Below are 18,016 nucleotides of genomic sequence, written 5' to 3'. Positions count from 1 at the left end.
CTCTTTGTTGACCATACTTACAAACGTATTTATGGACGCTGATGAATTGCCATACTACATTGCAGTGGGTTGAGAACCTTTGAAAAAAAGAAGTAACGAACCATGGATCCCATGGTTCGTCACAAGCAGATGAAGCAGCCAACGCTACTCCCAGGTGAAGCGATCAACACCCAGCAAAAATGCAACCTCAGCACACGGCAAAAGACAGGAGACCAGCAGAAGGGGTTTACGCAATAAGAACCTAAAATAATATTAAATAAATAAATATTCCTAACAATATATATTCCCGAAGCGTCAACGAAATTCCTTTCCCACGGTACTGGTGCACACCGATCACCTTACCTGGGACATTGGGAGGCGAGTGCTTAGGTAACCATCGATTATTGGATATTGGACACTGACTGCAGGGAATGATTTGGTAACCATCTGGTACCGATCAGTCCGTCTGCACGCGCAGGCTATACTTCGGCCAGAGAGATTTATGTAAGAACCCTTCCCACGGTCCGGAGTAGAAATAGATAAGATTAAAGACATTCATGGAAGGCCGGCCGATCTATAAAAAGGGGCAGTCCACCAGCCATCGTCGGAGGCAGTCAATCAGCCATCGCGAGAGTCAGTCAAATCACCATCCGCGTCGTAGTACAAGTAAAACCTAACATAACCGGGTAGAATAATCATACGGAAGAATAAAGAAAACTATTAAAATTAAAAGAACCAAAAAGTGTTGTGATTTCTATTTCAGTTTTCTGGCAAAGTTCCTGGTTTCCCGATAAAGTCCTCGTGAATTATAAATATCTTGTAATTCAGGACCCTGGACAGACTGATGCATACCTCAGCCTGAAACAGGACATTACAAGTGGCGCCCGAGCAGGGACTTTAAAGGATTTTTCGTGGAAACTTCAAGAAAACCGAAATCAGGGACTTCGTGGATTAAAGACCCACTGCCATCAAAAAGGAAATTGAATCGATAACAAGTCCGCGCACTTACATAATCCGGGCGCGAAAACAAACGCGAAAGTATACGCAGTGCCGATCCTAAAAGTGCCGTTTAACAGTGACTCAGTGCCAAAAATCAACAGAAATCAACATGGAACATCACGACGACGAACAACCAGAGGAGGTATACCCTGCGGGACACTTTTCCAATCCAGGGGTCAGCACCGGTTGGATCCACAAACTCCGTCGGGACGAACTAGAAGTCCTCGCCGAAGAATTCGGATTCGGCAGCGAAGGAACGGTCGATGAACGCCGAAGGAAATTTGCCGCTCTAGTCGCCGGGCCACTCGCGCAAGAAGCCTGGGTCCGCCTAGGAGAGTTCGAGAGGCACTATGCCAAGCCAGCCTCACGCTCTCGTTCCAAGTCACCACGGCCCACTACTCCTGGACCATCCGACACTCTCCAAATGGATCCTAAGACCGGACTACGAGTCCCCGCAGCCACCGAATACCGCACTCCTGCTGCCCCGTTTCCAAGGCCCCTAGCTACAGAGACCCACCCAGCACCCGTGCCAAGGATCTTGCCAGCGATCGACCGACCCATGGAAGGGCACCACTACAACCACGCTGCACCAATGGCGGAACGCATCCGAAAGTGGGGAATCCAGTTTGACGGCCAAGATGACCCTCTATCATTCATCGAACTGCTCGAAGAACGCGCGCTCTCGTATGGGGTGGACACAAACCATCTGCCGCGGGCCATGGCCGAACTTCTCACAGACCGTGCCAGTCGTTGGTTCCGCACCAGCCGCCTACAAAGTTCCTCATGGGAAAATTTCCGCCAGGAATTCTTAACGTTCTTCTTGCCACCACGGTATTTTGAACAATTGGAAGACCGGATCCGAGCCCGAAAGCAATTGGCTGGGGAACTGTTCAAAGATTTCCTCATCGAGATACGTCTACTTATGCACCACGCTGGGTACGACGCAACCAAGGAGCTAACCAGGATCTACGACAACGCCCTCCCAGCCTACCAGATGTACGTGCGCCGCCACGAACTGCAGGACTTGTCACAGCTAACACTGCTGGCCACAGAGTTTGAGAGTATTCAAGAGCGGACCATCCCGAGCACTCTCGCACCATCACGACACACGCCCAGATACGCACGGCCTACGACAGATCAGAGGAGCGACGATTCCAATCGGACACCATTCCGGAAGCCTCATTGGGACTCGGCAGACTCACCAAGAAGACAGCCATCCAACCCAGTGAGTACGGCAAAGCCCGAGGTAGCACATCGCATGATTACGACCCCCATCGCCAACCCACGCGCAGCCTGTCGCCGGTGTGGTGAAGCAGGGCATGCGGCATATGAATGCCAAAATCCCTCGATCCTGTTCTGTTGGGAATGTGGCAAGCGCGGCACCCGGACCATCGATTGCTGTCGCCAGAACACGTCGGGAAACGACTCGCGTCCTCGACTGACACGGGATCAGCCGGGAACGACGTCTGCCCCGACCCACGAATAAAAACCCCGCTACACATGAACGAGAACCGGATAGTGGCAATGGTAACCATAGGAGGACAGGCAACGGAAGCCACCGTCGACACAGGGGCATCCCGAAGCTTTATCAGTGCAAACCTCGCCCGACAACTAGACAACAACACCAACCTACAAGATGCATGCGTCCGCATACGCCTGGCCGACGGCTCGGTCAGAGAGATCACCCAAATTCTACTGGCGCACATCAGACTGGATCAAAGAGAAGTTCAAATACCCCTCCTGGTTCTACCAAACATGTTGGATCAAGTTATCGTCGGCATGGACTTCCTATGCGCCATTGAAACAACGATCCAGTGCGGTACCACACTTCTACAATTACGAGATCAGTGCCACACACCACATATCCACACCGTTCCGACCAACAGAGTACAAGGCAACGAACCCCGACACCAGAAACTGAAGCCAACGGCGGCCGTCATACGTCCGCAACCTATCCCAACAATTTCGGCACCCAGCCACGCCAACATGACACCCATACAAACCTCAGCGAACACACGACCACGACCTACCCCAACGAACAAAACGACCCAGATCGCCACGAAGAACACGACACCCAGCCCAGCCCCAGCAGAGGCAAAGCGCCGGCCCACGAACATGAAGCCGAAACCAACAACACGAAACAACAATCAAGCAAACGGGAAAACGAGTCCCACGGTCACTACGGAGCAACCGCGTCCTAGGCCAACCACAGGGGACACATACCCCAAAGAAACTACGAGAATCTCACCCACGAGACAAGCACTAACGCACTGGAACCCGGCGCTCGACACAGGAAGCCCAGGTCCAAGTCCAGCAACAGAGCATGTAAGTACCCTCTCCTCCCAGGAGAAAGTGAACATAGAAACACCCTCAGAGACGACAATCAGCCCTGAACCAAGACAACAAAATCGACACCGACAACGGCAGCAACAGATCAACAGCCCAGCAACAAGGGAAACAGCCACGCTGACCCCACCCTGGTCGGGGCCCATAATTGAACTGATATCCACAGAGCCCCTCAACGCGGGCCCGGAAACCAGTACGATGGCCCCACGATACACCGACCGCAGCCCTGTCGTACCCACGGCCGACGCCACACCGATCCTCGCCCACACAATGGAGTACCTTCCGCGTACTGACATGATTTTTAGCGTCATGCACCGAGCCATGCCTAGAGCCATGTCCGAGATCTTCGTCGCCCATACAAGTCGTTGTTGTGATACCAGAGGCGTCATCGCGACTCACCTGTTCACGTACCAGTCTGGCTGTAGTATAACACGAGTACTACACCCGGCGTACCAAAACATCATACCCATGGTCGACACCACACCCATCGTCGCCCACATAAGCGACTACCAACGGAGGATCGAACCGCCCAGCGCCTTCGATACAACCCTCTTACCCGAAGACCCACGCCAACCACTTGACTCCGAAGCCGCCGACCCAACAGAACATGAGCCTGAACCAGTCCCGGAGCCGTGGCCGCCAGATTTAGCGCCGCAGATTCAAGCATTTCTAGAGGAGGAGTTACCAAAATTTGATGGCCTCCACGGAACGTCGGACATCGCCAAGCATACTATTGTCATGAGGGATAACCGGCCCATAAAACAGCGGTACTATCCTAAGAACCCAGCAATGATGCGAATAATTGATGAACAAGTGGACCAATTGATTTCGGAAGGCCTCATCGAGCCCTCCCGGAGCCCCCACAGCGCCCCAATTGTACTCGTCCGTAAAAAGAATGGGAAATGGCGCATGTGCGTGGACTACCGGCAACTCAACACGCATTCCATCCCCGACGCATACCCGCTGCCGAGGATCAACTATATTCTGGAACGGTTACAAAACGCGCGGTTCATCACCACCCTCGACCTGAAAAACGGATACTGGCAGATCCCCATGGCCGACGGAAGTAGAGAAGCAACAGCTTTCACCGTACCGGGCCGGGGCCTCTACCAATGGAAGGTTATGCCCTTTGGTCTGCACTCGGCACCGGCAACATTTCAGCGGGCTCTCGACACCGTGATTGGTACAGACATGGAGCCATATGCATTCGCGTACCTAGATGACATTGTCATCGTGGGGCGAGATTTCAATGAACATCTACGCAACTTGAAAGTGGTTTTGTCCCGACTCCGGAAAGCAAACCTAAGGATAAATGCAGAAAAATGCGCATTCTTTCAAACCCAAATCAAGTATCTCGGCCATATGATCAGCAATGAGGGAATCCACACCGACCCCGACAAAATTGCTGCCGTCAAAGAACTCCGGCCGCCCACCAACCTAAAAGAGCTTCGCCAATGCATCGGGATGGCGTCCTGGTACCGAAGATTTGTACCAAACTTCGCGACGGTCGTCCAACCGATGTCTCGCCTATCTCAAGAAGGACCAACCATGGGTATGGTCCGAAGCACAACAGGCTGCTTTTGACCTACTGAAGACACTTCTCACGACCGCCCCCGTCCTTGCGTGCCCCGATTTCAACGTCAAGTTCTCGCTGCAAACAGATGCGAGCAATCTAGGAGTTGGCGCAGTTCTCACCCAAGAAATCGAAGGCAAAGAACGAGTCATAGCATATGTCAGCCGTCGACTGAACCAGGCGGAAGAAAACTACTCCGCTACTGACAAGGAGTGCCTAGCGGTCATTTGGGCCATTCGGAAACTACGCTGCTACCTGGAAGGGTACCGATTCGATGTAATCACCGATCATCTAGCGCTAAAATGGCTAAATACGCTTGACAGCCCATACGGTAGAGTGGCGAGATGGGCCCTCGAACTTCAGCAATACCAATATGACGTGCATTATCGAGCGGGCAAACAGAACGTAGTCGCAGATGCACTATCCAGGCAGCCATTAGGAACACTCGCACGGATCGAAGAGGAGAAGACAGCCTGCCCCTGGCTCCAGCACCGGATAAAACAAGTCCAAGACGAGCCTCAGAAATACCCCGACTACACCTATGCTAACGGGGAACTATATCGACATCTGGGCCATGGCGCCGACGACGACGACCATATAGCATGGAAACTCTGCGTAGCAAAAGATCAACGAGCCAGAATACTTCACGAATGCCACGACCAACCCACAGCCGGCCACCTAGGGGTCAGGAAAACCATCACCCGAATATCCCAACGGTACTATTGGCCAGGTTTCTACCGAGACGTGAGGAAATATGTCCGCGGCTGCGTAAGCTGCCAGAAGTTCAAAGCTCAACAGCGCAAGCCGGTGGGACGGATGCTTACTCGCAAAGCCGAAGAGCCATTCGCTACACTATGCGCTGACTTCGTTGGACCACTACCTCGATCAAAGAAAGGAAACACGATGCTGCTCGTCTTCTTTGACACTTTCACGAAATGGGTCGAATTGGTACCACTCAAAAAGGCCACCACCGCTACCCTGGAACTGGCTTTCCGAGAACGAATCCTGAGCCATTTCGGCATACCCAAACGCTTCGTATGCGACAACGGCACGCAATTCACAAGTCGATCATTTCGGTCATTTCTACAGACAGCAGGAGTAGAACTGCAACATACCGCACCCTACTGCCCCCAGGAAAATCCAACGGAACGGGCAAATCGGACGGTCAAGACCATGATTGCCCAATTCGTAGGGGACCGTCAAAATACCTGGGATGAGCTACTACCGGAAATATCCCTCGCAATAAATTCCAGCGTTTCGGAGACAACGGGATTCAGCCCAGCTTTCCTACTGCATGGAAGAGAGCCCCGTTTGCCTGGAGCCCTCTACGACGAAGTCACGACCGGCACCGGAAGCCCCCCAGAGACCGCTCTCGGCAAGGCAACCAAACTCAGCGAAGTATTCACCATTGTCAGAAATAACATCCAGAGGGCAAGCCAAGAACAAGGAAGGCATTACAACCTCCGCCGCCGGCAATGGCGCCCCACTATTGGATCCCTAGTACTTCTACGACAACACCACCTCTCCAACGCGGCCGACGGATTCGCCGCTAAGCTGGCACCGAAATACGATGGACCATACCGAGTCAAAGGTTTTGCATCACCGAACATTGTAAAACTACAGCATCCGGGCAGCCGAAAAGCGAAGGTGGCTAACATCAACGACCTGAAGGAATTCCACGAGGACAGTGATGCCCCCGACGAGGCAAATACTACCACCAGCCCCCCGCAATCCCCCTAGCCCCGACTCTGGTTTCCATATATCGGCAGCTGACCAGCCAAAGCCAACGAACCCAAAGACGAGAACGCAGCACACGCGCAGCCAAGAACAAAAAAACCCGCGGGCTCAGAATATGTAACCAACCCCCACTACCACGGAAGTAACGAACGTTCACAAATGACGAGTTCAACACCCAAAGAAATGAAAACTCAGCACATGCGCCACCACAATCCACAGCAAGAGACGAGACAAAGCAAGGAAATATCAACCTCAGCACACGCGCGGCCAACAGACAGAAAAGTCGAAGACTCAGCACACGTGACATCGAACGGCGATCACCCTCCAAAGCGAAATACCACCAATAACCTGGAAAAGTGTCGCTCCACCCGCTAAGACGAAACCTGAGCCCGGTTCGGAGAAAAATACATAGCCGCAACGGCTCTATCAAGAAAGGGAAAACGCCATATATAGCTGAGTTCTCCCGGTACTAAATCAGTTCGCTTCTTAACTCGAGCAAAAGACAGTTCTACAAGTTCCTCACCGTAAACATCATCGCCCCTCGAAATACCCAACCAACACCTACGTCTACCGCAATCCACCATCGAGACAGGCAGCATTAACATCTGGGAGGCCCTTAAAGTTATCGCCGGCACCCCCGATATCAACGACTGGGAGCAGGTTCGCTTTAAACAAGGCCAACTAGTGGAAGCAGAGGCAAACCAGATGGATATCAACACCAAGATCCAGGACCGCCTAAACGAGACTAACAGCGACGAATCCGGAGACTCGGCACAAGCCAAAGGACAGGATAACCCGGAAAAAGGCGAACCTCAGCACCCGCCAAGCGACGCCACAAATCTCTCCATCACCCACCTGGAAGAAAGGGGGGGGTGTAACGAACCATGGATCCCATGGTTCGTCACAAGCAGATGACGCAGCCAACGCTACTCCCAGGTGAAGCGATCAACACCCAGCAAAAATGCAACCGCAGCACACGGCAAAAGACAGGAGACCAGCAGAAGGGGTTTACGCAATAAGATCCTAAAATAATATTAAATAAATAAATATTCCTAACAATATATATTCCCGAAGCGTCAACGAAATTCCTTTCCCACGGTACTGGTGCACACCGATCACCTTACCTGGGACATTGGGAGGCGAGTGCTTAGGTAACCATCGATTATTGGATATTGGACACTGACTGCAGGAAATGATTTGGTAACCATCTGGTACCGATCAGTCCGTCTGCACGCGCAGGCTATACTTCGGCCAGAGAGATTTAGGTAAGAACCCTTCCCACGGTCTGGAGTAGAAATAAGATATCTATAAGACATTCATGGAAGGCCGGCCGATCTATAAAAAGGGCAGTCCACCAGCCATCGTCGGAGTCAGTCAATCAGCCATCGCGAGGTAGCCAAATCACCATCCGCGTCGTAGTACAAGTAAACCTAACATAACCGGGTAGAATAATCATACGGGAGAATAAAGAGAACTATTAAAATTAAAAGAACCAAAAAGTGTTGTGATTTCTATTTCAGTTTCTGGCAAAGTTCCTGGTTTCCCGATAAAGTCCTCGTGAATTATAAATATCTTGTAATTCAGGACCCTGGACAGACTGATGCATACCTCAGCCTGAAATAGGACATTACAAATGTCGCAATAAGCCAAGCCGACACAATTTCGCAATAAGAGATATCATTGGCGTTATTTCACAATAAGTCAAGCTAGCATAAAATTATCGACTTACCACTCAACTTCCGTAATGCAGAGTTAGCAAAAACTCATTTCTTTTGAAAACCAAATACCCAATTCCCAACTGCACCTTCCGGGATGCAGCATCAGCAAAACACACTGACCCCCTAAGCAATTGTCAACGAAGCACCAAGCTTCGACCTAATTACCACACCCTACAATTATTATTACCTGAAGGTGCACGCAGGCTTCGGGGGAGTCCAGAGGGCGACGTGGGCGATCTCGGGGGAAATCGTTAGAAAAGAGAACACAAGTATGTCTATGCAAGATACGTTTTATTCCCAGAATGACTTTTACATTTTTTTGTGGTCCCTCCATCTTCTCCAACTCCCCCGCAAGGTATATAAAAACCCGGTGAGGCCGTGGCTTAGTGATTGGTTGGGAACGCTGGGGGTCGAACGCCAACATCCCGCCCCCCTTTGCAATGTATTGCAACTTATGGGGAGTCCAATGCTACAGAAATGCTTTACGGCCGGCACCCGCCCGACAGCGTCCACCCGAAGACGGTGTGCTGTGCAACAGGGAGCCCCTCGGCACTCGGCAGCATTCCATCGCGGATGATGTCACCATACACGTCCGCTCCCAGAATGAGAGCCACAGTGGCCGGGCGATGAAAGTTGTCGTCTGCCAACGTTAGGTGATCGAATTTGCTCCGTATGCGATCACTGATGGACGCGGAGGGAGTTCGCAGATGCAGCTTCGGGTCCACCTGGAACACGACCTCCAACTGGAAGTCCGGGGACATCGGTGACCGGAGCACTGCTGCACAGGCTTCTTCATCCCCGATCATGGACGTGCGCAAATGGAAGGCCTTGGCCAGCGACGCGTTGATCGCTGACATGGGGCGGCAGGGGTCGATCAACGCCCGGGTCTCATAGGTGGTGGTCCCGTTGTCGACGGTGACGCTTGCGGTCGGTAGTACCTGCGGGTTGCGGTGCTGCAGCAGTGTGGTCAGAGTCGGAGGTCGGCTGGAGGAGGATGCCGAAGTCCTCGGAGAAGTAGCCCGTCGATCAGTCGCTGTGTCCCGCGTTCGTGGTCGGCGGGAGGCGGAGGATGCCGTCGTCGGAGCTCGAGGTCCAGCTGGTGAGGATGGTGTGACGGATGTGGGGCGACGACGAGTTGTGTCCGGGATATGCAGGAGGGTGTGGTGGTGCTTGTGGCAATGCCGACACCGGTCTCCGCTGCGGCAGTCGCGTCCCGAGTGCTCATGGGCTAGGCAGTTGGGGCAGTACTGATTGATGAGTGCTGCCCGCAACCGCTTTTCAGCGCTTAGCCGCAGGAACCGCCCGCACTTCCTAAGAGGATGGACGCCTCGGCAGACTCGGCAACGGTAGGACATAGTACCTCGGGTACGTCTGCTGTCGTGAGCTTGGCCCTCGGTGCTTCTGCGTTGGGTGCGTGTGGGCTGCTGGGGTGCCATCATGAGACCGTGGCTGCGGAAATCGGAAGTGAGGATTAGTAATGATGTGCAGGAGAGTTGTACGGACGAGTTGTGCTTAAGCCTAAGGATAAGAAGGCGGATACTTATGGATCGGGTAGTACGCGGGAGTAGATGGACTGGATCTCCGACTCCATAGGCAGCAGGACGACCTTAGTAATCGGTCTTTTGATAAGGCCTCGGACAGTGTTAAGGTCTATCACACGGACCTTATCATCGGGCCCAGGGTACGTTTTTTGTACCCGTCCGAGACGCCATTCGTGAGAGGGGATGTTATCCTCCTTGATAACAACGAGGTCTCCCACCTCTAGGTCTCTTGTTGGATGCTGCCATTTGGTTCGCTTGTGCAACTCTCGTAGGTACTCCGTCTTCCAGCGCGAACAGAATTGCTGGTTTAGAGCCTGGAGATGTTGCCAGCGGTTCAGGATGGAGGAGGCGCTCTCTTTTATTTCAGGCTCCGCCACGGAGAGTAGCGGCCCGCCGATCAGGAAGTGACCTGGGCTTAGAGCTAGCGGGTCATTCGGGTCCTCGGACATAGGAGAGATCGGTCGAGAGTTAAGGCAGGCCTCAATTTTGGAGAGTAAGGTGGCGAACTCCTCCAGTGTATATTTGGCTGTACACATCGACCGTTGGAACAGAGTCTTGAAACTCTTCACGCCTGCTTCCCAAAGGCCACCCATGTGTGGGGCTCCCGGAGGGATGAACCGCCACGATAAGCCCTGCTGACTGTATACCGCAGAAGTCCGCGTTCGGATGGCTTCGAGAAGATCTACAGCCAGAGCACGAGATGCGCCGACGAAATTCCTGCCGTTGTCGGATTGGACCTCGTGAGGACACCCTCGTCTCGCGACAAAACGAGCGAAAGCGGCTAGGAAGGTGTCAGTGGATAGGTCGGAAGTGGCCTCTAGGTGGATGGCTTTCGTGGTGAAACACACGAACACGCACACATAACCTTTGGTTATGCGGCATGCGCGCCCGATGAAGCTCTTGACGTCGAAGGGACCGGCAAAGTCGACTCCGGTGTATGTGAATGGTCTGGAGAATGTGACTCTTGTGGACGGGAGGTCCCCCATTAACTGGGTCTGGAGTCGCTTGCGATGGATTACGCATACCTTACAGGATTGGATCACCGCCTTCACTACGTGACGTAGTCGAGGGATCCAGTAAGTTGCACGGAGAAGGCGAATGACCAGCTGGTTCCCACCATGGAGGACTATGTGATGAGTGAAGCGCACCAGCAGGCGAACGAGGAGGGATGCGGGTGGCAGTAGGATTGGATGTTTCTCGTTGTAGGACATGGAAGCGGAGGCTTGGACTCGGCCACATGCTCGCATGACACCGTTCTGGTCAATGAATGGATTGAGATTCCGTAGGGAACTCGATGCAGGGAGAGGACGTTTGGTTGTAAGGCACCGATGTTCGTCCGCATAGTGCATGCCCTGCGTTGCGATGGTAACGGCTTGCAGTGCGGCCGCTATCTCTGCCCCGCTTACCTCGTTGGAATTGTGGACTGACCCTCCTCTGCATCGTTGGATGAATCGCTGCACATAGGTAAGCACGCGCAAAGCTCGCCCGAGATCCGAGAATCGGCTGAGGATGTCAGAGGATGTGCTACTTGTATGCAGCACCTTGACTGCTCGCTTCTCCAAGTCAGTCTCCGGGAATGGGTCCAGTGGACACGGCCACTGTGACTGCGGAAGACGCAGCCACGCAGGACCATGCCACCACATGTCGTTCCCCGCGAGGTCGATGGGTCCTATACCTCGGCTGGCTAGGTCGGCAGGATTGTCTTCCGATCGAACATGACTCCACAGCTCGCCGGAGTTGCAGCGCGCTATCTTGGCGACTCGATTGCCCACGAACGTGGTCCATTCGCACGCTGGTTTGTGCAGCCAGGCCAGCACAATGGTAGAGTCGGTCCAGAAGGATACCTGGCTACTGTCTAGCGGCATCTGTGGAAGGATGGCAGCGGACAATTCTGCCAGAAGAACCGCTCCGCACAGCTCAAGTCGAGGCAAGGATATCGTCCTCACGGGGGCCACGCGAGTCTTAGCTGTCAGGAGAGAGCAGAATATGCCATTCGGCCGCTCCACTCGGACGTAGATCGCCGCACCATAGGCACGCTGAGACGCGTCGCAGAAGCCATGAATCTGCACCTTGGCAGTCGGACAGACGTGGATCCACCTTGGTATGTGGATCTGCTGGATGGCCGGAAAACTCTGCAGGAAGGTCTCCCACGTTTGACGCAGATCGCCAGGAAGGTCCTCGTCCCAACCTAACTCTCGTAACCACACCTCCTGCATGAACATCTTAGCTTGGATGACAAAGGGGGCAAGCCATCCCGCTGGATCAAACAGCTTCGCAATCTGGGACAACACATTGCGTTTCGTGCAGGATTCCCGATGGATTAATTCGGGAGGGACAAAGAAAAACTCGTCGGCACTCGCTTGCCATCGGATACCCAAGGTCTTTGCGATACTGCTTTCTTCGAGCTCGAGGAAATCAGCTCGCAGTAAGTGCTCGCGAGGGATGTCGCTCAGCACGCCCTTCTGATTTGCGGTCCATTTTCGGAGTGGAAAGCCGGCGGAATCGAGTGCTTCTCGCAACTCGGCGATGGCGGAAATTGCCTGAGGCTGGGTATGTGCACCAGCTAGAACGTCGTCTACGTACATGTAATTGGCCAGGATGTCGCTTGCCATTGGGAACCGAGGATGCACTTCATGTGCAAGTTGCCTTAGGACGCGAATGGCGAGATATGGCGCGCAGTTGACTCCGAAGGTGACCGTATCGAGTTCATAGTCGCAAACGTCCCCGTTAGGATTGCGAAAGATTATCCGTTGGTAGGGAGTGTGTTGTGGCGCCACGAGGATCTGCCGATACATCTTATTGATGTCGGCGTTGAAAACGTAACGGAATACGCGCCACTTAAGGATTTGCGTGGTCAAGTCGGACTGAAGGACTGGCCCTGAATGCAATACGTCATTAAGGCTTCTTCCGTTCGAGGACGGGCTGGACGCGTTGAAGACCACGCGCACCTTGGTCGTTGTGCTTTCTGGCTTGAAAACGGCATGGTGTGGAAGATAGAAGTGGCCGGAGTCATGACTAGGTGGAACCTGTTTCATGTGGCCTAGCTCTAAATATTCGTGAATGACATCGTCGTACTGCTTCTTGAGAGGCAAGTTTCGCTGCAGACGCTGCTCGTTTCTCAGAAACTGGGCGTGGGCCGAAGGCCTCGAGTAGCCCAAGTCTATCTTTTCCGGACATTTGAATGGAAGAGTGACGATGTATCTCCCGTCGGGAGCTCGCTGCGTGGTCTGGAGAAAATTTTCCTCGCAAATGGAGTCTGACTCGCTCGTAGGTCTCCCTGGAAGGTCCTCCACCTCCCAAAACCTTGTGAGAAGTTTCTCGAGTCGGACGTCAGAGCTGACCGAGATCTTCGTGGTGAAGGAAGAGATGATTCGAGACGAGTCAGCTGCGACAGGACCGGATAGGACCCATCCGAAGATAGTCTCTTGGCCCAAGAGCGAGCCACAAATGTTGGACCGGAAGCCGCTTAAAAGGATGGATGGAAGGATATCAGCGCCTATGAGCACGTCTATCTGCGCGCTGCGATGAAAGGAGGGATCCGCTAAATGGAGTTTAGGAAGGTCTGTCATGTAGTTCTGCGGTACAGGGTATGACGGGAGGTTACCCGCCAATTGCGGAAGAACGTACGCCGTGGTCTCAACCTGGAGGCCGGGCCTTAAGGCGGAGCCGATCGTGAAGTGGCAGAGTTTCTGGGCCTTGGCCGCTACCGTTTGACTCAAACCAGAGACTTGAGCCTGGACGGCTTGGAAGGGGGGCCGAATGATTTTGAACATCCGCTCAGTAATAAAGGTGGCCTCAGATCCGGAGTCGATCAGGGCTCTAGCCTTGTATCTTGTGCCGGCATGACAAATGTCCACTATTGCTGTGCCCAGTAGCACCTGGTGTACATTTGTAGCGCAATAGCTCTGGACACGGGCTGAGTCGTTGGACGAAGGAAGAGAAGAGGAAGTGGACTGTATGGTGGTAGGGGCTTGTGTGGTGTGAGGACTGGGAGCATCGTTGGAGCCACTCGGAGTCTGCTCGCCCCGATGAAGGAGGGTGTGGTGTCGTCCACTGCACGTACTGCAGTTGTACGCGCTGGTGCAGTCCCGGAGTTGGTGTCCTCGCGCGAAGCAGTTTAAGCAGAGTTGTTTCTGCTGAATGTAGCTTGACCGTTCCTGTACGGTCAGGCGAAGAAATTCTGGGCATGATCGCACAGGATGGTAGCTCCTGGAACAGAGGTCGCAAGTGCGCGCCTTGTTGGAGATTCTCCCCTCAAAGGAGTTCACTCGTCGAGGTGCAGGAGTGGGAAGGCTCGTACGGGAATTGTAGTGCGGCTCGATGCCTGGATGACCGTCCTCGGTCGCCTCGAGAGAGAGGTATCTCTCCTCTAAGAACTTGTTCATGGCGCGCCAAGTCGGAACCTCGAATTTATTCGGAACCGATTGTTCCCAAAGCTCCACGGTCGCCTTTGGTAACTTCGCGGTAATGAGGTACACCAGCACGCCATCTGCAAAGCAGCTGTCGGTGGACACCTCGGAGTGCTGAAGGGTCGTGAGGCACTTGTGGACAGACCTCTGGAGCTCCTTTAAGGCGGCTCCAGATTCCGATCGGATGGAAGGCAAGCTGAAAAGGATCTTCAACTGGGCCTTGAGTATCAGCCGTTTATTTTGGAAACGCTCACGAAGGTGGTTCCAGGCAGATTCAAACCCATCATTCGTAAGCGGGGCCAGTGCAACTATGTCGTGGGCTTCACCGCTCGTTTTCTGGTTGAGGTGGTATAATTTCTCCACCGGAGTCAACCTGGCGTTGTTTATGTAGATGGCGGTGAATAGGTCTCGGAACGTGGGCCACTGCTGGTAGTCTCCACTGAAAACCTCCGTGTCGCATGGGGGAAGGCGGCAACCGTTGGACATTTGCACCTGGACGGCTGGTTGCGCGGTCGGAATGACAGTTGGGGGCTGGAGATGGTCGTTGAGTTCAGCTAAACTTTGCTCGTACACCGCGTAACATTCATCGTATATGTCTTGGACCTCAACTTGACCATCCGGATCCTCTGTTGCTAGAAGTGCAGAACAGGCTCGATACTCCGATTCGACCTCCAACCACATGCCTCGGATCTGTTCCCGGCGGACTTGAGAAAGAGAGATGGTTGGGGTGCGCGCATCAGGAGCATTAAGTTTCTGGTCAAAGTGAGTGAGCCGGCCTGTAGCCAAAACAAACCTAGACCGTGCAGAGCTGGCGGCAGATTGGGCCATTGTTCCTGGAACCGTGCACGTGGATGGTGAGGGACACAAGAGGGTGTCGAATATGGAGGGGCAGACCTTGGAAGTGGTCGGACCTTGCGGGCGTGAGGGCGAACGCGACGAAGTGGGTGTAGTAACTGCTGCGGAAGAGCTGGGCGGCTTGGCGTCACTCTGCGAGCTTACACGCTTTAGTTTTTTGCTGACTCTCTTTCCACCAGAAGGCATACTAAGCTGATGGATCTGCTATGGGAAGAGTTCGCAATTCCTGTGGTACACGGAGGGAAGAGTGCACAGGCGGACGTTGAAGTTGGACTGATACTCGTCGCACACGTAAGTCAGAGGAATTTAAATATTATAATATTTAGTTGCGCACTCGTTGGGTGATTTTGTTGTCGGAAGGAAATTTATTAATTACCAAGCAAAATATAATTATTAATGATAAATTAATAGTCCTCAACAATCATCACTTTTTAATAACAACAGCGATCAATTATAATTATTAATCACATGAGCGGCAGCAGCCTTGCTAAGGTGGCAAAAATAAAACCACGAGTACCCCCAACCTGTATACATTTATCGATCTTGGACTATCGATCTCAACATAAAATGTACACAACACCAAGAATGCGTATTTGCACATTTATGCATTATGTATGCATGCATTGTCATGCATTGTACGCCGGCGCAATCGGAAATAAAATATTTAATGGGTCAGTCCATATATGCGGGCAGATGTTAGTCAATGATCGTGTAATTTGCCTTAGCCGTGCGATTATGTATGGATGTGAAGGCGCCTATAAGCCGGTGAAAACATATATATACATATGGATGTGAGCGATGCATGCTATGTGGATACTACCGTAATATGCGCAACAAATAAACATGTATATCTTCCTTGTATTGGCGTTTTATGTTGTGTGGGACGGACTGTGTGCACACACATATGCACGCACTTGCACCCGTGGAATGGCGACGGATCTCAGCAGCAGTACATCCACTCATACATATATGTATGAGGTGCCTGTTGTAGGGGGAGAAAACTCGCTTGGAAGGATTCCGGGAGACCGGTAGGCAGGCAAGAGGACCAACGGAGTAGGCAGCATGAGTGGTTTAGGCAATTAAGAGCGATAACAGGCTTTGGAGTGCCTATATGGGGTGCCAGAGTTGGCGGAAAATGGGACTTAGGTGATATGTACATACATATACTTGGATGGAGATGCAGATGACGGACGGAGTGTTTTCGAATGAGCAAAGCTGGTACTTAGCTTGGATTCTGGTTCCTCAAAGTTCCCGCGCTGCAAGCTGGATCGGAGGGGGGAATCTCTCCAATGCTTAATTTATCCGGCTCGAAGGACCAAAATGAAGGTGCACGCAGGCTTCGGGGGAGTCCAGAGGGCGACGTGGGCGATCTCGGGGGAAATCGTTAGAAAAAAGAACACAAGTATGTCTATGCAAGATACGTTTTATTCCCAGAATGACTTTTACATTTTTTTGTGGTCCCTCCATCTTCTCCAACTCCCCCGCAAGGTATATAAAAACCCGGTGAGGCCGTGGCTTAGTGATTGGTTGGGAACGCTGGGGGTCGAACGCCAACATTACCCAATAACCTTAAGTCAGCAAGAATCAATTATTTCCGGGTCTCAGGTGCGATCGCCAGCTGCATAAAAGGGCCAAGATCGGCTGAAAGAGTAGGCAGTACATCAGCCCAAACACAATACACTGCACAAGGCAGTCCCTCAGTCACACACCCAAGACACTGTACTACGCAGTCCCTCAGTCACACACCCAAGACACTGCACAAGGCAGTCCCTCAGTCACACACCCAAGACACTGTACTACGCAGTCCCTCAGTCACACACCCAAGACACTGCACTAGGCAGTCCCTCAGCCCAAACACAAGACACTGCACAAGGCAGTCCCTCAGTCACACACCCAAGACACTGTACTACGCAGTCCCTCAGTCACACACCCAAGACACTGCACAAGGCAGTCCCTCAGTCACACACCCAAGACACTGTACTACGCAGTCCCTCAGTCACACACCCAAGACACTGCACTAGGCAGTCCCTCAGCCCAAACACAAGACACTGCACAACCCAGTCCACCGGCTCCAAGACCAAGTAACTAGATCCGCGAGTTAAGTCATTGTAAAAAAACAAGAATTAAATAATAAAAGAACAAAGCAAAGAACACCAACAAAAACAACCAACTACGATTTCTCCAATCCAACAAAACCGTCGCCTCATCATTTCTCGCTGCTTACTACATTCTTTTACGAGCCAGCCCGACACCTGAAGTCACCTACCACCTACAAATTGTCTTGTAGCGGACCCTGGACAGACTGATGCTTACCTCAGCCTGAAATAGGATCCTTACAACTGCGATGACCTTGTCCGGATCTGTGTGGATACCCTGTTCACTGATGACATGGCCCAGGTATACCAGGCTCTTCATAAAAAAGCAGCATTTGTTCTGGTTCAGCCGGAGATTGGCTTTTCGTAGTCTTCAAAGGACCTCCCGCAGATTTGCGATGTGCTCTTCCAGGCTGGCTCCTATGACGATGATGTCGTCCAGATATGCAAAGGCGTGTGGCTTCATGTCGGGGCCAATGACGCTGTCCAGGGCTCGTTGAAAGGTGGCTGGTGCGGAGTGGAGACCAAATGGCATGACCTTCCATTGGAAGAGGCCTCTACCAGGAACGGTGAATGCTGTTGCCGCTCGGCTGTCTTCCGCCACCGGGATCTGCCAGTATCCGTTTTTGAGGTCCAGCGTGGAAATGTAGCAGGCGTTCCGGAGTCTCTCCAGAATATGAATTATGCGTGGTAGTGGGTATGCGTCAGGCACAGATCGGGCGTTTAACTGCCGATAGTCCACACACATCCGCATTTCGCCAGTCTT

The 18,016-nt window shown here is 52.6% G+C and overlaps 1 protein-coding gene across 1 annotated transcript; it reads right to left on the bottom strand.

Annotated features, from left to right (window-relative positions):
• Positions 1-9,579: 9,579 nt before the first annotated feature.
• Positions 9,580-15,757, bottom strand: LOC121404473. The gene is made up of 2 exons (XM_041594008.1): positions 11,300-15,757; positions 9,580-9,801 (listed from the first exon to the last, which is right to left on the bottom strand). Exons 1-2 carry the CDS (start codon positions 15,341-15,343, stop codon positions 9,664-9,666), a joined length of 4,182 nt encoding a protein of 1,393 aa, XP_041449942.1. The 5' UTR covers positions 15,344-15,757; the 3' UTR covers positions 9,580-9,663.
• Positions 15,758-18,016: the final 2,259 nt, after the last annotated feature.

This window comes from Drosophila obscura, unplaced genomic scaffold (genome assembly GCF_018151105.1).
Source record: "Drosophila obscura isolate BZ-5 IFL unplaced genomic scaffold, ASM1815110v1 contig_206, whole genome shotgun sequence".
NCBI classification, from domain to species: domain Eukaryota; kingdom Metazoa; phylum Arthropoda; class Insecta; order Diptera; family Drosophilidae; genus Drosophila; species Drosophila obscura.
This window is presented reverse-complemented; position numbering and strand designations above follow the sequence as displayed.